At 44.2% G+C, this 24,072-nt stretch overlaps 2 protein-coding genes across 2 annotated transcripts; both read left to right on the top strand.

Moving 5' to 3' along the window:
* The first annotated feature begins 7,991 nt into the window (after positions 1-7,991).
* Positions 7,992-9,289, top strand: TBCC (tubulin folding cofactor C). Its single transcript, XM_033145464.1, has one exon. The coding sequence runs from the start codon at positions 7,992-7,994 to the stop codon at positions 9,054-9,056; it is 1,065 nt and encodes a 354-aa protein (XP_033001355.1). The 3' UTR covers positions 9,057-9,289.
* A 4,154-nt stretch (positions 9,290-13,443) lies between these two features.
* PRPH2 (peripherin 2) lies at positions 13,444-24,072 on the top strand. The gene is made up of 3 exons (XM_033145524.1): positions 13,444-14,498; positions 18,110-18,356; positions 23,758-24,072. The coding sequence occupies exons 1-3, from the start codon at positions 13,918-13,920 to the stop codon at positions 23,989-23,991; spliced, it is 1,062 nt and encodes a 353-aa protein (XP_033001415.1). The 5' UTR covers positions 13,444-13,917; the 3' UTR covers positions 23,992-24,072.

Raw genomic sequence — 24,072 nt, 5'->3', positions numbered from 1 at the left:
AGACAGCTGATTGATCACTACATTATTAATTAGTTATTACAATCGCACACAAGTTTTAATAAGCCCTGCTCCTAGAGCTTACTAAAAATAAAAAACCCAACATTTTGTTATTATTAAAAAAAATTGAGTTCAGAGACAGCCACCCATTGGTCAGAACACTACGGTGGCAGGCATCATTTTCAATATGCTTTCCAACTATATTGGACACAATGATAATTTTCTAGATACCATAATTTCCACTTCATGGAAACTTTGTCTACACCAAAGTTTCTCAAACAGTGGGCCCAGACCAACCAGTGGGCCTCAAACAGTGTTACAATCTGCCCACTGTCTCCCTGCTTGCTGGCCCTATGCCCCAGCTGTGTTTTAACCATTTGGTTAGATCCATGCCAGTACCAGCAACTTATTTACATACTGAGTAAGGCTTTTGACAAAGTCCCCCATGATATTCTCGCAAGGAAGCTGGTAAAATGTGGGTTGAATGAAGTAACTGTTACCGGTAGGTGTATTTGTAGCTAGTTGACTGAACGAACCCATGGTTCCTCGTCATCCTGGAAAAACGTGACAAGTGGGGTGCCACAGGGTTCTGTGTCCTGGGCTCGTTGTTGTTTGACAACGTTAAAAATGACTTGGATAAGGGAATTGAGGGGATGCTCATCAAATTTGCAAAGACACCAAACTGGGAGGGATAGCTAATGCCACAGAAGACAGAATCGCAATTCAAAATTACCTTAACAGATTGGAGAACTGGGCGCAAGCTAACAAAATGAATTTCAATAAGGACAAATGCAAGGTTCTGCACTTAGGCAGAAAGAACCAGATGCACAAATGGGGGACACTTGGCTTACTAGCAGTACTTGTGAAAAGGATCTAGGGGTCTTGGTGGACCACAAGCTTAACATGAGTCACCAGACAGTGTGATGCAGCAGCAAAAAAGCTAATAGTATTCTAGGCTGCATTACCAGAAGTCTAGTGTCCAGATCAAGGGAAGTAATAGTATAACTCTATTCTGCCTTAGTCAGACCACACTGGGAATATTGTGTTTTATTCTGGGCACCACAATTTAAGAAGGATGTTGACAAGCTGGAACATGTGCAGAAGAGGGCAACCAAGATGATCACAGGTCTGGAAACTAAGCCTTATGAGGAGCGCTTGAAGGAGTTGGGTATGTTTAGCCTGGATCAGAGGAGACTGAGAGATGATAGCCATCTTCAAATATCTTAAGGGCTGTCACATGGAGGCGGGAGCATGCTTATCCTGCTCTGGAGGGTAGGACTCGAACCAATGGCTTCAAGTTACAAAAAAGGAGATTCTGACTAAATATTCCGGGGAAAACTTTCTGACAGTAAGAGCTGTTCAGCAGTGGGACAGACTGGACTCTCCTTCCTTGGAGGTCTTTAAATAGAGGTTGGATGGCCATCTGTCATGGATGCTGTAGCTGAGATTCCTGCATTGCAGGGGGTTGGACTAGATGACCCATGGGGTCCCTTCCAACTCTAAGATTCTATGATTCTATGAGTAAAGGTGGTGGACAGAGAAGTTCAGGGGGACAGGAAGATATGTCTCCCCACTCTGAGGAAAAAGGCCCAGAGGTGGTGTTGAAAGAAATAAGAAATAAAAGGTTAATAGTTAATACTAACCAATTAATTAACTAAGTGAGAATAGAGGGAAGCTGTTGTAGGAGGAAGAGGTGAATGTAAAGGGGTCCAGGGAAGAAGGATGAATGAGAAAGTTGGGAGGCAGAGATAAGGGGCAAGCTGTATGTGCAAGGAGAATGGGGGGGGGGAATTCAGGAGAAGGGTAAAATTACTTTGAAAGGAATGTGCAGATAGGAAGGGTCATGGGGAGAAAAAGAGAATGAAGCAATAATGTGTGGGAAGATTAATGGGGAATAATAAGTGGAAACTAGATGGGGAAAGAGAGAAGCAGAAAAACAAACCTAGTATTTTTTTTAAAAAAAAATGAATAAATTAAAGTGGATCCCATAAAATAGGTTGTGCTAAATCCCAGGTCTCCAGATGTTGGAGGCTATTCACTCATAGTTAAAGGTAAGACAGTTTAAACCGAAATGTTGACTTTTGGGGCCACAGCCAACATTATGCAGGACATCCTTCTGTGACTTTACAAAGGGGTAACTGAATGATACATGTCATTGCAAGTATGTGTTTATCACTGGAGGAGCCAGTGTGGTTTGATGGTTGCAGTGCTGGACTAAGACCTGGGAGACCAAGGTTCAATTTTTATTTCAACAAAACGTGTATACCTCTTAAGTCCAAATAAAACTTGCAATTGGATATAAAATATGCATTGAATCCCAAATCGGCCATGAAGCTCACTGGGTGACCTTGGGCCAGTCGCTGTCTCTCAGCTCAAACTAGCTCACAGCGATGTGTTGAGGACAAATTGGGGAGTGAGAGAACTATGATGCCACCCTGAGCTCTGTGAAGAGAACAGGAGATACAAATGGAATGAATGAACAAACAAATAATCATATTCACACTTTACATGCTTATTTTCATTAGTTCTTCAAGTAACAAATGAAAGAGATGAGTTATTGCAAATATTACCATCAATATTCAAACAAAAGAAAACAATACCAACTGACAACATAACCATCAAAAGTTTCATTCCAAAAGGAAATTAAAATTGCCCAATCAATAAATAATTTCTTGCCTGGATGGAATATGTTATTTTATTGTCATGTCCAATATTTTAAAAAAGAGGTAGTAGTCTTCCCCCCTGCCTCCAATACATTGCAATCAACATTTTCACTCCTATCAAAATATTGGTAACTATTTCCACATTCACATATATCCATATATCCTTCCAAACAGTTTAAAAGTCAATTTACTGGATTTCTTGGAATTAAGTATCCAGCAATTTGCTTACTATTTTCTAAGGCTTGCCACCAGAACCCTTGAATCTTATAATCTCCTCGATACATGTGTAGACACTCTGCAAGGGAGGCTACCACACCTTCAGCAACTAGGTTATATATAGGCTTCAATTTGCAAAGCACTCATCCAACGTCTTGCAATAGTTTTCTTTCAAGTGCATTGACAAAAAGTCAAATCTCTGTGTTTCTTTTACATTTTCAGGATTCAGCATGCTTCCCAGGCATAAGAAAGTCTGCTGATAAAAATCACAATCTTTTCATGTTCTTTTGAAGGTAGAGACACAAACCCATTAAGTTGTGAGCACTGAGCCGGCTAAGTGCTATATAATACACTAAACACTACATTGCCCTTCTACAACCCACCCACCCCCCAAAAAACTATTACTTCTTAGATGCTGGAAATCAATTACAAGATGGAAATTGAAATCATTTTAGTTATTGTGTGCCTATCACTTTTGCTCCATGATGACTGCAAATCTCTTGCAAATAAAATGCACTTAGAAGCCTTCGTTTTGTACAGATTATCATTCATAGCAGTAACTAGTCCAACAGCTCCTCTTGCTTGCAGGCCCCAGAATAGTTAAACCCTGGTGAAATATTGCAAAACAAGCTATCCAGGTACAACACAATTTCCTTGCTAGCTTCCCCTCCTTTACAATCCTTTCCTCTTAGGATTTCCAAAGGTTGGTATTACTACATGTGGGGCTGGAAAACTCCCTAACGTCTAATACTGTAATTTTACATCTGACATAAAAGCCAAACAGAGACTATATCTAGACAGAAGATTATAGCTTACAACAGTTCAGTCAAATTCAGACAGTCACTCCTCACTGTGAGTATAAGGCTGAGCCACGTTTCTACGCATGTGATCCATTATAGCAGAGTGGAGGAAAACTGGTATTTTTCTGCTAAGGCTTCAACCCTATTCACATTTGTCTGGGAGTATATTGAACTCAATGGGACTTACTTCTGATTAAAAATATGATGGGGGGGGGAAGACATAAAGCCCATCACACACACACACCCCGGGTATATCACACCCTGAAATTCATGGACGGCATCTAAAATTTTGAAATAAAACCAAAAGCTTTAATTGATTAGTTTATACACAACATTAAGCTAATGTATATTCGTGTATTTATTCTAAAAAACAAACTACTCACACTGCAATCCTGTGCACACTTAACCTGTGAATTAAAGCCATTGAACGTACATTATTGGGACTGCTAAACAAACATGCATAGGACTGTGTTGATTAAGTTTTTAAATTGGATTTTTGATCAGCTATCCCTTTTGACAGGTTCCTTGGCTAATCAGTGGCAGGGATGTGGCCCTCAAGATGTTTTTGGACTCAAACTCCCATTAGTTGCAGCTGGTATAGCAAATGGTCTGGGATGAGAAATGAAAGTCCTACAACTGGAGATAGGTTTCCCATCTCTAGTCTATAATCTGCCCCCGAGGTTTGCAAATTCCTCCAAACAGAGCAGCTTCAAGATAGGCAGTTGTGTTTATAGAGTACCAGTTGATGACACATCTGATTCTAAATAATGCTTCCCAATAATGATCTTTGTAAGTATGACCACGTGTGGGACGCAGATGGCGCTGTGGATTAAACCACAGAGCCTAAGGCTTGCCGATCAGATGGTTGGGGGTTTAAATCCCCGCAACAGGGTAAGCTCCTGTTGCTCAGTGCCAGCTCCTGCCAACCTAGCAGTTCAAAAGCACGTCAAAGTGCAAGTAGATAAATAGGTACTGCTCCAGCAGGAAGGTAAACGGCGTTTCCGTGTGCTGCTCTGGTTTGCCAGAAGCGGCTTAGTCATGCTGGCCACATGACCCGGAAGCTGTACGCCGGCTCCCTCAGCCAGTAAAGCAAGATGAGTGCCACAACCCCAGAGTCGTCCACAACTGGACCTAATGGTCAGGGGTCCCTTTACCTTTAAGTATGACCACAGATTCAAATTATTGCCACAAAGTGGCAATTGTAACCAATAATGCTTTGGTCAGGAATTTCTTCTTCCAAAGGATTGTTTTAGGCATCATTCTGCATCAGTAACTCCCATACATAAGAAGCAATGCTGGAACTTTATTCAAGCAGCAGACTTAGAATGTGTCTCCAACATGTCTGAACGAGGCATCATAGATTAAACAGTACAGAGGAAGCTTGCGGGGATTCGGTGCTGGAGCTTCCCGTGTGTAAGTCTAGGCTACCTACACACGGGATACCAGTTGCCGGGGAAATGCGGCCAGCGTTCCACGTGCGTATTGGCACGGGCGCCGGCCAAGCCTCATAATCTGAAGTTGCGTGAGTAAGTCGGAAATGATGATGCCTCGAAAATGAATGGATGCCTCGAAACTAGACTTGAAACCACTTGTGACCTCCTGTACTGTTGCTAAAGCAAAGATGACCAAACTAAGGGCAAAGTTAAAGCACTAAGTGAAACCCCTAATGTTTTTTTTAAAAATTAAATAAAAAACCTTTTTCCCCAATAAAGACAGACACCGATATTTCTTTTATGGCTTTGGCTGACCCGCATAGGCTCTTACTCTTTGCTGTTCCTAGCCCTAAGCTAAACTTTCCCTAAACTAACAGTCCCTGCACCGCCAAATCTTCCGCAATGCTAAGGCTAAATAAAACTATACCGCCAAATCTTCCGCAATCTAAACCTATGCTAGGTCTAAAGGCTATCTAACCTTTACCGCCAAATCTTCTGCGAGCTAGACCCTAACTACCACCTGCATGCGCTTCCAACCCGTCCAGCCCTTCCAACCCGTCCAGCCCTTCCAACCCGCTCCCCTTAAACTAAACTTAACCCAACTGAAAGAACCAAAGAATAACGGAACTAACTGAGATGCCTAAGCGGGGAGCCTCAGCCTTTTATTGATCACCAAGTGTGACATCACGATCGATATATTACCAATAGAAATGCTGTTGCTGCCTCCCAAAAAGGCGGGAAGCACAATAAACGTCCAATGACAACTTCAAAAACCTCTGGAACTACAATTTTTAGGCGGAGTGATCTCAGTGGCAAAGTGCCCACTGAGTCTTACTTTTACTTTCACTTTTTAAACGGAAGGATACGAAAAGTAGTTCATAATAAACATTAATATAAACAAATAACCGCGGATCTTAACGGATCCACGAAGTGTATTCCCACAGAAGCTTTCAAATCACCTCACACACAATTGTTTTTCAGTGTAGTTAACACATTCAGCAGTGAATTCCTAAGGAAGTACTGTAATCAAGTTATAGGAAATCAAACACAACAGGTGGTGGTGCATGGTCCTTCTTATTAGCTAGTAGAGTCCTTTATCTGGCTGATTCCAATAAGGAACGAGACTGTGGTTTTATAATTGTTGGAAGACGCCCAGAGTGGCTGAGGCAATCCAGTCAGATGGGTGGCATATCAATAGTAAATTATAATTATTATTACCGTATTATTACCGGTGCCTGTAATTTTTTTCCTTATCTCTAAATCCCTTTGGCCACCTCATGAGAAGAGAAGACTCCCTGGAAAAGACCCTGATGTTGAAAAGATGGAGGGCACAAGGAGAAGGGGGCGACAGAGGATGAGATGGTTGGACAGTGTTCTCGAAGCTACCAACTTGAGTCTGACCAAACTGTGGGAGGCAGTGGAAGACAGGAGTGCCTGGTGTGCTCTGGTCCATGGGGTCACGAAGAGTCAGACACGACTAAACAACAACAAGCCCCAAAACAGGGTGTTTGCATTTGTAAGATGCTTTGAGAGCCCTTTTTTCAGCATAAACGTGAGTGAAACCTATTTCCAATACCTTCCATGGCAGGCATAGATGGATAGTAATTTCCACATGAATGTGTTTAAGAGAATTAGGATGTAACTTTTCTGGGACTTTCCATCACCTCCCATTGCTATGGATTAAGAACCTAGGGATCTTGGGTCCATCTAGCTGAGTCTTTGCCAAACTGGTACACTTCAGATGTGTTGCACTATAGGTTCTATTGGTGTCAGGCAGCAGTTGGACAAGGCTGGCCTAGTGTTTGGCAGCTGTTCTCTGGGGTTTCAGAAAAAGGATTTCCCCTACTGGACCTGGAAATGCCAAAAATGGAACATAGGACCTTCTGCATCAAAGCATATGCTCTAACACAAAACAAATGGATGAGGGCAATATCATCTTTCAATCGTTTACAGGGGTGCCTAAACTTTTTTCAAAGAGGGCCAGATTTGATGAAGTTTGTTGTTTTTAGGATTGAAGTTGCTGAGCTTTTTTTAGGATTTTACCACAGGAAATATGCTGCCACGGGGGGCAGATTAATTCAACCGGCGGGCCAAAGATACAGACTTTGGACATCTATTGAATTATTTGAACCAAAATCTCACCTAGTTTTTATTATATTGAAGGAAAACAGCTGTTTCTTCTCCCTTTTTTTAAAAAAATGTATTGCATTCCTCCACAACCCTCTGTATCTTTTATTCAGAAGTGATAATTAAATGCGTAAGGGAACACAACCTTTTGTTTCCCGACAAACAGCAAACTACAAATTGTATGTCTATTACACAGAGGACCTTTTGAGTGGTTTTGCGGCAACACCTATTACTCTAGAATCCATTTCTGAACACAGCAGCGCCTGATAAATCGCTGGAGCTTAAAGACAGGCTCAATAATTTGCAGTGGGGCAGGCATGCCATTTCCTTTGGTTGCAATTGCAACACCGAAGAGTCCCTTAGCAAAGACTAGCAAATACTTCACGTTTAAAAAAGCAGGAGCCGAAATTTCCAAAACCCTTTCCCCCCAAATCCCCCTCTCCTCTTCCGTCCAAAGATCGTTCGACTTCCTCCAGCCCCGGCCACACCCAGCTGTGTTTTGTTTCGCTCCTTCCACCCTCCCGAAGGAGCAGCCGGATGCGACGAGGCTTCATTATTGCTACATCCTCCTCTGCCGGCACTTTTCTGAGCACCGCCGGCGCGGCGCCTTTAAGAAACGAGGCTGGCCACGCCCACTCCCTGAGGCCTCCGCAACCAATCGCGAGCTAGGCCGGGCTTAGTGGGCCAATCGGCGCCGCCTTTAGTGCGAGGCGCTCGAAGCCGCGCCCGGAGGAGGAGGAAGAAGAAGCAGCAAGATGGAGGCTGCTCCTGAGAGCAACGGGGTGTCTGTCGCCGGCGGCCGTGGCTTCGCCCCCGAGGTCCCCGAGAGGTTCCAGCAGCGGGAAGCGGAGCGGAGGGAGGAAGCCGGCCGGCGGCGCCGCGAGAAAGAGTCGCTGGCGGTGCGGGAGGAGCAGAGCGACTACTTCGCCGCCGCCTTCGGCCGGGAGCGGGCAGCCGCCGAAGCCTTGCTGGGGCCGGAGCGGGACGCCGAGGCCGTGTCGGAGGCGGCGCAGCGGCTGCAGGAGCTGCAGCGGCTGCTGACGGACTCGGTGCGCTTCCTGGCCCCCTACGAGGTGCGCCAGGCGCAGGCGGCGCTGGGGAGGCTCCAGGACGCGCTGGCCGAGCGGCGCCTCCAGCTGCAGCCCAAGAAGCGCTTCGCCTTCAAGAAGGGCCTCAGGAAGGAGCCCGCCTCGGCCCAGGAGGCGCCGCCGACGCCGCCCGTGCCTTCAACGCGGGAGGGTCAGCCAAGCCGGGCGGAGGAGGAGGAGGAGGAGGAGGAGGAACCCGGGTGCGGCTTCAGCCGGGCCGAAGACCAGGAGCTTGAGCTGGGGCCAGCCGAGCTGCTGCAGCGGGACGTGGCGCTTTCGCAGCTGAGCCGCTGCCGGGTGCGGCTGCGGGGCAACCCCAACACGCTGTTGGTGCGCGACTGCCGGGACTGTACGGTGCTTTGCGGACCCGTGTCCACGTCGGTGAGGGTCGACGGCTGCGACGGCTGCGTCTTGGCCCTGGCCTGCCAGCAGCTCCGCACGCACCAGGCCACCCAGAGCAGCTTCTACGTGCAGGTGACCTGCCGGGCCATGCTGGAGGACTGCAGCGGGGTCCGCTTCGCGCCCTACACGTGGACTTACGAGGGCATCGACGCCGACTTCGAGACTTCCGGGCTCGACAGGAGCAGGGACAACTGGAGCCAAGTGGACGACTTCAACTGGCTGGCTAGGAACGAGCCTTCGCCGAACTGGAGTGTGATCCCCGAAAATGAGAGGATCGCGGACTGGGATCGAACCGGTGATTGTAGCCCCTCCGCAGAGGGGACTAGATAGAGCCGGGTGCATTCTGGAAACGGCTCACAAAAGGATGCAGTTGGAGATACCAGATTGATGTCTTTTTTCTTGTTCCCGGTATCGGTTTAGGCAGTGTAATAAGCGGAGGCCAAACACAGCCTGGTGGCTCTTGCTAAGTAATGAATTGCCCTGGTGCTGTGCCTTCTGTTGTCTGCACTCTGTGTTTCCTTATGCTGCGGCTACCTTACTATTTCTCCAAACTCCTTTACGGTGGTGCTTTCTCATCTCTGCCACAGCTTTTAAGATAATAAGATGTGCCAGTACTCTTGGTTATCTGCCCATTGTGCAGGTTTAAAAAAAGAGTGCTTTGGTTGGTGAAATGCTTCAGCTCTGTAACACATTAGAACCACTGCAAGTGTTGAGGAAAGTATAACCTTATCTAATGGTTAAATTAATACTTGTAGTTAAAGCTGAAAAAACATTAACAATTAGTATACCACATATCTGTCAAATAAGCTTATTCAGGAATGTGGCACATGTATAACAGAGATGCTACAAGTCAGAGTAGGGGTGTCAAACCATCCCTTCAACTGGCTGCCTAACCTTTTAAACAATTCAAATTATGCCCTGTTTCCAGAAGCAAACTTTGGGTGGACTTCCACTTCAGTTTCAAATGTCCCTAATAGAATATACTTTCGTATGCTAGAATACATTGAGGGATTACCTGCACCACCTGCAAAATGTCACCAAAACGTGTTGCTGAATTACAGTGTTTGTAAGCTTTAGTTCACCTTTGCACCTAGAGCTGACAAATACTCTAATCCTGAACAAGTGCATATAATTGGTTTTGGTTTCAATTAACACTGTACCTGCAAGTTTTTGAAAGGTCTGTGACCAGCCAAAAATGTATACATGCATTAAACAACTAAAGCACATGCTTAATTCTCCCGCAAAAATCATTGTGAAATTAAAAGTGCTGAACTCTGGCTAGATTGTGCCCACACGTTTATTGTGCTGTATGCAAGAAAACTGCTTTCACAGTAAACATACGAAACTTCATATAGCATTTTGCATGTTTCTGTACAAATATGAAATGGTCTGGATATTTCAAAGTCTTGATGTACTGTCCATGCTATTTCCGCAAATGTCATCTTGGATTAAAATGAACTAGTCACTGTTAGAGGTAATGCCTTTGGGCTCAGTATTGTTGGCCTGTCTATAAACTCTGTAAAATTGGTCTTCATTACTGTTTGACTGTAACAAAAAACATTTCCATTCCTTATGTTATTTTAGTATTTATGTGAAAGTAGTTAAGAACTTACTGGTTTTATAAACCAGTTTCCCTGTTTACAGGATGCTCAGATTAAAAAGTCATAAGTGACTGGTTTCTTCTGAATTTTGTTTTACAAGTGGTACTCTACCTCTTAATATCTCTGTGACACTGGGAGGTGGTTACATACCACAATTCACAGGCCACTTCTCACTCTCCCACAAGCAGGGGGAGAAACTGGAGGTGGCATATCTTGAGTGCTCTACTGCTGGTCGCACTGTGAATTCCAATAATTAATTGGAGGAATGGCTGCTAGTACAACACACACCCTAGCAAGCTGTTATAGGTGAGAAGGGATAGTGTTGTTGATCCCTGTTGTGCAGCTTGGATCCAGGAATATATTGGGTGAGCAGAAATGTGCTTGTACAAGACAGCCCTGCCAAATGATTCTAATTTCTTCATCCTGCTGCAAAATAACCCATCACATACTATTCCAGAAGATCCCTTGACTCTTGAAGCAGCTTTCAGAAGGGGCAAAGAGGGCTGCAGTGTTTGAATGGGGGAGGAACCAGAGAAAGCTCTGTTGTGCAAGTAGAAAGCTTTTTTTTTCATCCCTGGATCCATCCCTCTAGGTTAGAAAGGCACTGTAGCTAGACAACTGACACAAGCAAGCTGAGCAGCAGTCCAGTTCTTGCCTCCTACATCAGAACTACTGTTGTTAATTATTAATTATTAAATTTATATACCAGCCTTCATTTGAAGATCACAGGGCAGAATACAAAATGAAAACACAAAATGCATAACATAACAAAAAAACCAAACCACAATAACCCCCCCTCACAAACACATTTAAAAGACCTGTTGAAGACATTCCTTTTCCATCTAGCTTTTTAAGTAGATATTTTTTTTAAAAAAATAAATAGGTCCCATATGCACTCTAGATTTAAAGCACTATTATACAACACAAACAGTCATGACTTCCCCCTTTCCCCCCAACACCCTGGGAACTGCAGCCAGGTAAGGGTGCATAGCGCAGTCAGGAGCCCCCAATTCCCCTTCACAGAACTAACTACCAGAATAGTTTCACAGTCAATCCCTCTCCCCAGGGAATTTTGGAAAAGGTAGCTCTGCAAGAAGAGCAGGGGCCTCCTAGCAGCCCCCAGCAAGCCGCAGCACTTAGGATTCTGGGGGAAACCATGGTAGCTCAAAGAGGTATGACAATGCCTTGAACTTATGAAAACTAAACTTCAGGAAAGTAGTTGTCTCTAATTAAACCTCCCTCACTTAAGAGGAAGCTCCCACCTAAAGCCATATCCCATGCAAAATGTTACTTATAATTCATATACCTCTTAGCAGTGCACGAGAGGGATACATTGTACATAGTTAAATCAGTTAAAAGTAACCATAAAGGTTAGCCATAATTGTTCATATACACAGGGAGGGATGGGCTTTGTCATCCTTCATCCGGGCTCCTTCCTGTATGTTTTTATACTAAGATTGCTCGGTGCACTTCTGTGTCTCTTGCTCGCTGTCATAATGAAGGCAACGATTTTAAAAGTACACATAACTGGAAATCTACCAATGTAGCTTAGGACACAATGTATTTTTAAAAAGTGTTCTTATTGAAAGTTTTCAACATAAAACTAATCTAAATTTCAAACATGGTAAGAAACCAAGAAATGAGAAGAGAGAAATGAAAAGGGAGAAAGAGAAAGAGAAAGTAGGGGGGAAATATAAGGGCCCTTTATCACATTTATATCATATATATCATATCATTTATCCACAAAAAGAAAGGTAGACCCAGCTGCCACCTGGGAGCCTACATCTTCCAGTTTCCCACCCTGAGAGAACCTTTCTACCCTACCTTTCCTGCCGGGACCACCTTCCTTCAGCTATTCCCTTTCTGTGTATGTGCTTAGAACACAATGTACAAACGGGTGTTCCAACCCACTAATTCCATTTTGGAATTGAAAATCTGAAGACATGACAGTAAGTGGGAAAATACTGTAATCTGTTTTAGAAACATCTTTTTTTAAAATTGAATATCTGTACTAAGAGAACTCAAAAGTTTGTAGCCAACGTTTTTTAGCATTAGTTGATCACATAAATCTTACTGATGTTGTGTTTCTTGTAATATTAGTATTAGCCACTAGATTATACAGAGGCATGTTTCACAGCTTCTTTTTCTCCCTCTTTCCATGAAGATCTGCGATCAGTCAGAAGGATAGTTCTTGCAATAGTTTGCTGTATGGAATTTGATGCTTTCTCCTGCTGTTTAAAAAGTTACACATTCATTTTCCTATCATTTTCATTTTGTGTATGTTAGGTGGATTGCAAAGATTTTCAAAAGCATGGGTTAGGGTCTGCATACGTCTTTCTGATAAATATTTCCTGTCTACTAGGATGAGTGCAAGGACAAATATGACAAAGTCAACATGACTTACAAATTCTTGCACTGAGCACTTAGGAAGAAAATAAGGACTTCCCTTGTATTGGCATGTACACTAGTAAGAAATTACCTATAGCTGGTGCACAGTTCATAATCATATTCATCCACAAATGAGAGTCTTTACAGCTACTGCCATACTGTATTCTGAGTTCTATTTCCACCACCGGAACACCTTGTTGAGATTCTCAAGGTCCATAAAAAACAGTCTTCTTCCTTAAGCAGTGACGTTGAAGCAGAGATTCCCTGCTTAATCTGTGGGGCAACTACATCCCTGGTGTCACACTGCACAAAGGGTTTTCTTTCTTAAAGCCTCAAGTTCTGCTCCACTGTTGGCCCAGCACGATTAGCCTATAAGCTGCTCACAATATCTTTGGGAATTGTTTTTGGTGAGGATCGAGACAGTTTCTCCCTTGCTTTTGAACACTTCCAGCTGTGAAAAGTTAGGGGATGGGTATAACTTGTCATCCAAGCTTCCTCAAACATAAATTTTAGTTCTCTTAAAAGGTGACCTTAATTCCACCCAAAAAAACAGGTAAACCAGAGGGATGTCATTAAAGGCGAGTGGCAGGACAGGATAAGCAGCAACATGGTCTTACTGGCTTGGCGTAATCTATAAAAATTGCAATGTCTCTGATCCAGTTTTGGATTTGGAGAGTCTCGGCTTTTCTCCCAAAAAGAGACTAGGAATGGGACATCCTTGAAATAACTTGGTTTTCAACTGCAGTGTAATGTAACGTATCATGTGAAAGCACAAATCCACTAACTAGTAAAATGAGGGATTATTTCCATTGCTCATCTGCTGGCAGAGATTTCTCTAAATTGGATCACGCTGATTAGTATTAGAATGACGCATTGTAGATCCAGCTTTAATCATTTGAAACCTTGAAGCTGTTTCTCCTTTGCATGGAAGGGACCACTAGAAATAGTTGCATGTGCTATTTGCCAATAATCCTTTTTTTATTTATTGTGAAATTTGTTGATTCTTGCCCCTAGGAAAACCTACCCACATTTCTCCTCCTTCAGGCTCGGCAAGATGGAGGGGCCAAACCATGGCTCAGTTAGAGCTACGCCATTTGGAATCTTCAAGGCCTGAATGGTGGCAGATCTTCCTGAAGTTGTTCTCTTTCCAAAACAGGATTATTATTTTTTTGTGAAGTCTTGGTGAGCCCAACACTGCAAAGATGGCTGTGATGAAAGTCAAGTTCAACCAGAAGAAAAGAGTAAAACTAGCACAAGGACTATGGCTCATGAACTGGTTCTCCTTGTTTGCTGGGATCGTTGTTTTCTCTATGGGATTGTTCTTGAAAATTGAGCTCAGGAAACGAAGTGAAGTGATGGACAACTCTGAAAGCCACTTTGTGCCGAATTCCTTGATATTGGTGGGTCTCCTAGCCTGCGTGTTCAATGGTCTTGCAGGCAAGATCTGTTACGATTCTCTGGATCCTGCTAAATTTGCAAAGTGGAAGCCTATCTTGAAAGTGTACCTAGTGTTGTGTGTGTTCTTTAACGTCTTCATTCTCTTCGTGGTTCTCATTTGCTTTCTGATGAGGGGTTCCCTGGATAGTACATTAGCGCATGGTCTAAAAAATGGCATGAAGTTCTATCGAGATACAGATACTCCAGGGAGGTGCTTCATGAAGAAGACAATCGACATGCTCCAGATTGAGTTCAAATGTTGTGGAAACAATGGTTTTAGAGACTGGTTTGAGATCCAGTGGATCAGCAACAGATACTTGGATTTTGGTTCTAAGGAAGTGAAAGAGTAAGTAGTTAAGTATAACTTATGCTTTAACCCGTGTTTGCATTCCAAGTTCTGCTATCGGAATCTCAACTCATTGTCATCTGAATCTGTTTTGCGCCACTTGTCTTTTGTGTTTCTTCCTTTGCAAGGGCTGTAGCTCAGTGGCAGGGCATCCGCTCTGCATGCAGAAGGTCCCAGGTCTGGTACCTGGCATCCCCAGGTACAGCTAGGAGAGAACACTGCCTAAAACCCTTGAAAGCTGCTGCCAGTCAGTGTAGACTATATGGAGCTACCTGGATGAAGGATCTGACTCAATATAAGTCAGCTTCCTATGTTCCAGTACAAAAAGCATTCTTCAACATTCCGGTGTAATGTGTGTTCCCCCATTGTTTTCTAGGTCATTTAGCTTTTAGTTTGTTAAAAAAAAAAGCTTTATTGTGAATGGCTAGAGGCTCAACTAAAAACAACAACATGGAATTAGGATGTTTTATCCCTCAAAAGAGACTGTCATTTCAAGCTGCCAAATTTACTTTACTGGCTGAATAAATCTCCTAGGTTCATTCATATCTTACAGACCTGGTGCTGTAATAAAGTAATTGTGCCAGCTTTGCCCCTAAACGGGAGAGGGAGTAAGGAGCTTCTCTAGCACAAACCTCACTGAAGCGAAGTGATTAACGTAGCTCTTGTTCATTTCAGCAGAGGCTGTGCAGGAGAGCTTCCTGCTTGCACTGAGCCCTAACGTTTATCTTGACCTCTGTTAAGTCGCTCTGCGGCTATTATTGGCTTTCTTGGCTTACTGAACAGGTGGAATCGTAGGGCTGTGCAAAATGGGCATGCATTCAGAGAGACGCAGCCCCTGTCCCAGTTGATTTTATAAAACCAGCTGGGCAGATTGTCTTTGATTGTTTTGCAGATCTTGTCCTCGCCATGCCGCAACCTTACAGCATGCCTGGACATTGAGATGCTTCATGGGTCTTGCTTTGGATAGCATGTTTTGCTAGCGATGTTTTTCAAGTACCACATAATCACTGTACATGCTATGAAGAGGTCTGGGTAATTTACAGGTGGGAAAACACACACCGAGTAAAATTATAGCCAAGGTAATTTTGCAAAAGCAACCCAACAACATAGCGGGCAAGTACTTTCAGCGCTTCTGAATGTCACAAAACAAGTGTCGCACATTTACGGCACATAGCACCTTTGGAGGTAAATAGACTGGTGGGATTTCCTAGCATTAAATTCCTCCTCCCACTCACTGCACTTCTTAATGTGGATCAGGGCATCCTCATGTTTGCTCCCCCCCCACCTGCCCGCCCGCTCCTTTATAAGAAAAACTTGCTCAAGTTATAGTTTGGCACTAAAGTAAAACATGAGAGTTGTAGTCACGGTCCCACACCACGTTCATGCATGGATAGAATGTGAATATATGGATATAGCAGCACTTTCCCCACTGTTATACACTGCAATCAGCAGCGGGGGGCGGGGGGAGAGACGGGGTAAGTCTCATTGGCTTCAGAGGGGCCTGATCTTTGGTAAGTGTGGTCTAAATCACGCTGAAATCAATGGGACAAGCCCATTGCAATTAAATTAATCCCATTACTTTCGGTGGAATTTAAGCATGGCTGATTTTCTTTGAATTGGTCCCTAAATACAAGTGAAAGTGGTAGATGTAGGGTGAAGTTACATATACAGCATTTGATATGTTCGTATTAGTTACATACTAATGGCTAAGCAATTACATTTAAGTAACTGTATATTTAAATAATTGTAATTGTTTATCTTAAATGATAACACACACACACACACACACACACACACACACGTGTGTGTGTGTGTGTGTGTGTGTGTGTGTGTATATATATATATATATATATATATATATATATATATATATATAAATACTATACTCAGATAGCATACTGAGATTGTTTTGCTTGGTTTTTGGCAAGTTGCCCTGGAGTTTCTTAAATTTGTTTCTTTGGTTGCGATGGTTATGGCCAGAACTTTATTATCTTTAAGTCACTATAATACTGTTATTAGCATTTTCTGAACTTTGATGTGTGCTATGTCAAAAGTTATACTTGTTGGGGACAGTTTAAGTTGAAATACCCTTTGATATAAATAACTACTTGAGAGAACCTAATGAGATGTTCACCCTTGCCAGCATTAGCTGAAGATTTGTGAGCTTGCTCTTAATCCATCCATAGCAGAAAGGCAGGGCAGGAGGGGAAAAACAAGATTATGCTGTGCTTAAAAACGTGGGTGTGCTGAGAAATATTGAATGCTGGGCCTCCTTAGACACAGGTTTGGCCCTCAATCCCAATGGTGAAGTTAGGTGACATAGAAGCTCCTCACCACCACGGAAGGCTCTATTCAGACCCCTAAGAAAGAGTCTGGCAATTGTAAAATAAATGAATAAAATGAAGTTCAAACAATCAGTTAAATTTGTACAGGAGTAAAAACGATAGTTCTGGATGTACTTTGGTTTTAGATCAGGTTTGAGGGAACTGTGACCCGGACAGCATGCTCAGTGTTCATGCATGATGGGTGTTATAGTCCAACAACATCTGGAGGACCACGAGTTTCCCATCCCTGCTTCCCATGATGCAAGCATGTGACGTAGGAAGCGGCTTTCCCTCCCATGTATGAAAGAAGGGAGACTGCCTCTTCTGAGATGGCGCTTCCCAGGTATTACACACACACACACACACACACACACACACATACCCACAGAATATGAGTGCTTACACAGATGATAGTAAATTGGAGTATTCTTCTGGCCAGTTATTAAATTATCAAATTAGCTGATTAAGTGTTGTGGAATTTGAGTGGCATTTCTCCCTAATTGGTGAGTGGGTGGGAAGCAATGGGCTGTTCTCGATTGATCATCTGAAGGAACAGAGTAATATTCTGAGCAAGAGCAGGTCATATGGTGGAACCACTTCCCCCCTCACGTAGCATCATTGCTGCTTAGCTTAGCAAGGTTAGGGCAGGAGGGCGAAGAGATCAGGGGTGTGTGGTTGCGCCGCCAGGACCACTGCTGCCAGCCATGTTCCACTAGTGGTGAAGCTACACAGCCCTCTCCACCCCAGTCCCATCCAATTAAGCAGCAGTGACACCAGTGTTGGGAGGCCAACATTGCAGTTCCATCCCACTCCAGGCATCACTACTGATTTCAGGTAATGAAGAGCTGTGAGATGTGGATATTATTTTGGAAGGGAAAACAGGATGATCATGCAGGGTTGGGTCCAGGTTTGAACACATGGAAATCAACAAGCATTATTAGTTAAGAATGACCAACTTGACCCAATGATTGCAATAGTCTAAGCCTGTCTAAGGATGCTTCCAGCTCAAAGAGCATATATAGGCCTTTGGAAACAAGAGTTTAACTTAGCAGATTTTGCCCAGAAATTGTAAATCTAGATTTCAATGAGGGAGGGAATATATGGGCTGGCATTTCAATACCAAAAACATGATGTGGTCTCTGGGGGAAAAGTTGCATGCAGGAGGCACAACCTGAGTTTGGATGCGGCATTCTGTGGCCGAGAAACAGTGTGCCAAATAGCAGTAGGAATGCATTTGGATCCAATTGCCTTTATATTTGTAACTTGCTGTGCTTTGCCTGTTTACAGTCGCATTAAAAGCAACGTGGACGGCAGGTACTTGGTGGATGGCGTCCCCTTCAGCTGCTGCAACCCAAGTTCGCCACGACCTTGCATCCAGTACCAGGTCTCTAACAACTCAGCTCACTACAGCTATGACTTTCAAACCGAAGAGCTCAATCTATGGAACCGCGGCTGCAGGGAGGCTCTGCTTAAATACTACAGCAACATGATGAGCTCCATGGGAGTCATCGTCCTCTTTGTCTGGCTCTTTGAGGTAATACATTGGCATAGTAATTTCGGTGTCTTGCATAGAACCGCAGTGAAGAACAAGAATGGGTGATGGTTATCAAGTGGGGACCCACAATGAAATGGCGCAGTACACAAACCCTCCAACATTTCTCTGATGAAAATAGGGACGTCCCATTCCATAATGATAAATTTACTATTTATACCCCACACATCCTACTGGGTTTCCCCAGCCCCTCCAAGCGGCTTCCAACATATATGAAAACATTTTTTTAAAAATAAACTTCCCTTAAAAAATAAAATATTCCCAGAATTGCCTTCAGACAGCTTTGGGGGGGGGTGTTGGATAATTCCATGCCCTCCAACCACTGTAAGTAAATAAAAATACTTAACTGACCAATCACGTCCCAGATAGCTCAGTTTTGCCCTGCCCCCAATCTTTGCTCCCACAACATAAATCCTGGCTATGCCCACACTCTTTGCCTTCACTTTTAACTTTCTTCAACTTTTATGATGTAAATAAAAAAGGACAATGTTCTTAGCTTAAATTTCTATATTTAGCTGCATCAACCAGGCAGTGGTCTTCCAGGAAGCTCCTCCTCGTTGGTAGAGAAGGCAGGACGACAGATCTTGTGGATTCATTTAAGGGAAGGAGAGTTTCCTGTCTGGGCTAGATCAGGGAAAAAAAAGGAAACCCTTTAAGCCAACCACTGCTAACCTGATGACCTCTAGATATTTTGGACTACAACTCCCATCAGCCCTACCCTGGATGTGTTGTCCTGGGCTTATGGAGGTTGTAGTCCAAAATATCTTGAGTGTACCAGGTTTGCAAAGGCTGCTTTAAACCCATTTCAAGGGCAGTCAAGGAAAAACACAGAAAGAAGAAGAAGAAGAGTTTGGATTTGATATCCCCAAAGGAGTCTCAAAGCGGCTAACATTCTCCTTTCCCTTCCTCCCCCACAACAAGCACTCTGTGAGGTGAGTGGGGCTGAGAGACTTCAAAGAAGTGTGACTAGCCCAAGGTCACCCAGCAGCTGCATGTGGAGGAGCGGAGACACGAACCCAGTTCCCCAGATTACGAGTATACCACTCTTAACCACTACACCACACTGGCTGCAATAAATGAGCTGCAATAACCCATAAGAAAAGATTCAAAATCCATATTTGGGCAATATGAAAAGGTCAGAAAATAGTGCAAAAGCTTTCAAGTTAATCCAGAGATTCTCACCAGGCTTGTTGTTGTTGTTGTAGTCGTTTAGTCATGTCCGACTCTTCGTGACCCCATGGACCAGAGCACGCCAGGCACTCCTGTCTTCCACTGCCTCCCGCAGTTTGGTCAGACACATGTTGGTAGCTTTGAGAAAACTGTCCAACCATCTCGTCTTCTGTCATCCCCTTCTCCTTGTGCCCTCAATCTTTCCCAACACCAGGGTCTTTTCCAGGGAATCTTCTCTTCTCATGAGGTGGCCAAAGTCTTGGAGCCTCAGCTTCAGGATCTGTCCTTCCAGTGAGCACTCAGGGCTGATTTCCTTAAGAATGGAGCTCATCAGGCTAGATGGTGCTAAAGGGTGGTTTGATGGTGGTCACTGCAGGGTTGTTGCTTTTAAAACCCTCAATGGTGTTTCTCCTGACCGGAGTGTGCCCTTGACCTCAGATAATGACACTTGCTTGCTTTAATTCAGGATAGCTAGTCTGCTGTACAAAGGGGGGGGGGGAAATCACATTCATTGCTTTGCCCATTTTTGCCTCTGGCTCCACCCACTCTGGCATGCCCAGAAGTGGATGTGGCCCTCAGCCACAAAAAAGGTTCCCCATCCCTGCCACAGCTAAACACACAACAGGCATGATCAAGTCTTTTACGTCTGAGTGGGCAGCGTGGAAGATGACAGAGGCACTCCACTGTGGGCTGGCCCTTCAAGTCACAGCCCACCATGGCAGGAGGGCATCCCAGACTGGGGGAGCATGGTGTTGCCACCAGTAGGTACATTTGTGATAAGACTGTGGTATGGCAGGAGGAGTTAACATACACATACAGGCTAGATTCAGATGCTAGGAACATTGCAGATCTCTTCTCAGGGTGAGGGGGGCGGGGCAGTTAGAAGCCTTGAGACCATATTCTCAGATTGGGGTCAAGGGCCATACCCTGCCTGACATAAAGCAGAACCAAAATCAACATTATTTCCTCACTCTGTTAATTTATTTCAGGTTAGTTTACTTCTTTAGTGTCAGTTTCGTATTAATGCAGGGTTTCCCAAACTTGGGTCTCCAGCTGTTTTTGGACTACAAGAACCATCATCCCCAGCTAGCCGGACCAGTAGTCATGGATGAAGGGAACTGTAATCCAAAAAAATATATATGGCTGGATAACCAAGTTTGGGAAACCAAGGTCTAACAGAATAAGCCTTTTCAGAACTCTCTTAACTGCCCAGACACTATTGTTCTGAAGCAGCCATCCTCCTCTCTGATGGTCAACTTGGGTGACAGAGTGCCTATCAGTTTGGAACAGAAATGAGGGCATTCGAAAATAAGGCAGAGGTTTCTATATACCTAGGTCTCTAGGTATGCACATTAAGTGACATTTAAAAAAAAACAAACCCAACACCAAAACACTCAAAGTGCCCTGACTGGAACTGTGAGCTTCCAGGATTTACAGAGGATTGATGCCAACAGTGACAGAGGGGAACAGTTCAGGACTCAGAAAGAACCATCAGTGGTCTGCCTCTCCTCCCCCTACGCCACCCATCCAGCTCTGCCTGACGCCAGGGTTGGCCCTAGGAGAAAGGACACTGGCCTGCTTAAGTCCTTGGCAGGATATAGTAAATATCTTGCAGCAGGGGATTAGGTTTGGATGAGTGCTGTGAGGTTAACCTCCCCCCACCCCTGACAGCGCCACACCGTGCTATTAGCATAAAAAGAGAAATGAACACTCTCCTTAACTTTATTTCTCATTCATCCATTCACCTCACCACTGTAAAATGCTCGTATTCATGGCTGGCAGGCAGCTGTATAACAGAGCAGGGGAAGGCACTGGAATTGGGAAGAAGAAGAAAGTGCTCTTCATTCTTTTCCCACTCTAGACACACACAGAAACTGCACGAGAAGTCGAAATAGAACTACAAGAAGCACTCCTCTTACTGAGTGGCATCATTCTCTCAGGTTCCACTTCTTATTTTTGAACTTCAAAGTTGAGGGCTTTGCATCCAGGTGATATAATTGCAGGAGACACAAGCAGGCCAGCCTGGACGTGCAAGAGGGACCTGGTTTCTCTCAGGCTCGCAAGCAAATCCGGCTGTGTTCTTAAAATGGCCACTCTGGACTGCGAGTGGCCATTTTAAATGTTTCATGTTTGCATTTTGCTTTGTATTGGTCAAGTCCAACCATAGAACTGCCCCCACCCCACCTGGTAACTCTAACGCGCATCTATTACATTCTAATCTTCAATAAATAATAGTAATCTGCCGCATAGCTTAATGTGAATGCTTATATTTTACAATCTACTGTAGTTGGTCTGAGAGAAGAGTGGGGGTATTCTAGATGAGGAACTCCAACTCCCATCATCCCTTGAGGGGAGTTATAATGCTACAACATCTGAAAGCCTGCAGGTCCCCCACTCCTGTCCTTGAACAGATAACCAGACACTTGATTATAAAATGTCGAGTTCTTGTTGATGGCAGAAGTATAACATTTTCACTGAACTTCTACCACTTGCATTTTGAGATTTTACAATGCAAGGGCTATAGAAGACTTCTCATGTGATATCTAGCAGGACTGGCCCACCTATGAGGCAAGGTGGGGCAACCGCCTCAGGCAGCATGATCCACAGGAGCAGCTGATCCCAACGTCAATCTTTGTTCCCCTCTTCTGCATGCTGTAGATCTCCCCTCAACCCTTCTTTTCTGGTGGGGCGTGGGGTGCCATTTCCGGGTCCACCTCAGCTGCCAAAATGTCTTGGTCCGGCCCTGCTATCTAGACTAACCACCACCCTGCCCTCAAAAAGCTTTCAACGTACCTGAAAATCACTGTTGAGATCTCCTCTGCTAGTTCGGAGGAAGTTTATAACCACAAACATCTACTAGAGTAAAATTATCGCTGCAGGACTTGGAAGTTATTGAAGGCAAAAACATGTTTCTTCCCTGCATATGGTTGAACAATTCAAGCACCAGATATGCCACGCTTTTTCCAGGATCTAAAGCATTGATGGGGAACGTGCCAATTGAACTTGCCAGCGTAAGTTCTGCCAACTTCCTCTACTTAGGATTGCTCTGTTCAACCTGTGGTTCTTTGGATCCAGGGTTCAGATCAGGGATGGGGAAACTGTGGATCTCCAGATGTTGTTGGGTCTCACTGGGGCTGATGGGAGTTGGAGTCCAATAACATCTGGAATGGTCACGGGTCCAGAGTAATCCTAAATATAGAAAACTTGCAGAATTTACACCAGCTTAAGTTAAACTTGCATAAGCTTACCCCTGTTTCAATATCCATTCAGGAGAAGGCCTACTCCAGAGGGGAAACAATTTGTTTGACTTACCCTGCTGCTGGGCTGCCAGGTTATGTGACTGAGTTGAAAGAGATTTGGAATATGTAACAACAACAACAACAACAACAACAACAACAACAACAACAACAACAACTTATTATTTATACCCTGCCCATCTGGCTGGGTTTCCCCAGCCACTCTGGGTGGCTCCCAAAAGAATATTAATAATAATTTTTAAGAAGCAACAAAACATCAAACATTAAAAGCTTCCCTAAACAGGGCGGCCTTCAGATGTCTTCTGAAAGTCAGATGGTGGTTTATTTCCTTGACATCTCATGGGAGAACGTTCCACGGGGTGGGCGCCACTACCAAGAAGGCCCTCTGCCTGGTTCCCTGTAACCTCACTTCTCGCAGTGAGGGAACTGCCAGAAGGCCCTTCTTCCATTTCCCCACCCTGCCCCCACTGTGGTCCTAGAATCCCCTCCATTTTACTGTGTGAGAGCCAGTGTGGTGTAGTGGTTAAGAGCGGTAGACTCGTTATCTGGGGAACCGGGTTCGCGTCTCCTCTCCTCCACATGCAGCTGCTGGGTGACCTTGGGCTAGTCACACTTCTCTGAAGTCTCTCAGCCCCACTCACCTCACAGAGTGTTTGTTGTGGGGGAGGAAGGGAAAGGAGAATGTTAGCCGCTTTGAGACTCCTTCGGGTAGTGATAAAGCGGGATATCAAATCCAAACTCTACTTACACCAGCTTAAACCCCAATTTGAAAACCTTTTTATTTAGACAAGACTTCCCAGATTTCAGCTGTTCTCCTGATTTCCAGGTTTTTAAAGGCACATTTTATACTGTTTCGTTGCCTGAATGGCTTTTTGTGTATCACTTTGACATACTTGGATATGGAGGGATTTACGCATTCTTTGAATATAGGCATTTAAATTCTGTTTCCCAACCAGATGTTGGTGATGATAGGGTTGCGGCTGCTGCATACTTCCCTGGAGAGCATTGCCAATCCAGAAGATCCAGAATGTGAGAGCGAAGGCTGGGTGCTGGAGAAGAGCCTGAAAGACACTTTCAAATCCACCCTGGAAAATTTGAAAAATATTGGTAAGTTGAATCAGGTGGATGCAGGCGCAGAAGGGACAGAAGGCGACGGCGCGAAAACCCAAGCTGTCTCAACCGTCAGTTGAGTTTATTGGCTGAAAAGACTGTTACCGAAGACTGAGATTTGTGAATATTCAGTTTTTAAAAAGATACAAGCTGTCGCAGCT

Source organism: Lacerta agilis, chromosome 3, assembly GCF_009819535.1.
Source record: "Lacerta agilis isolate rLacAgi1 chromosome 3, rLacAgi1.pri, whole genome shotgun sequence".
In the NCBI taxonomy this organism is placed as follows: domain Eukaryota; kingdom Metazoa; phylum Chordata; class Lepidosauria; order Squamata; family Lacertidae; genus Lacerta; species Lacerta agilis.
The sequence above is the reverse complement of the archived record's forward strand: the minus strand, read 5'-3'. Positions and strand labels throughout refer to the sequence as shown.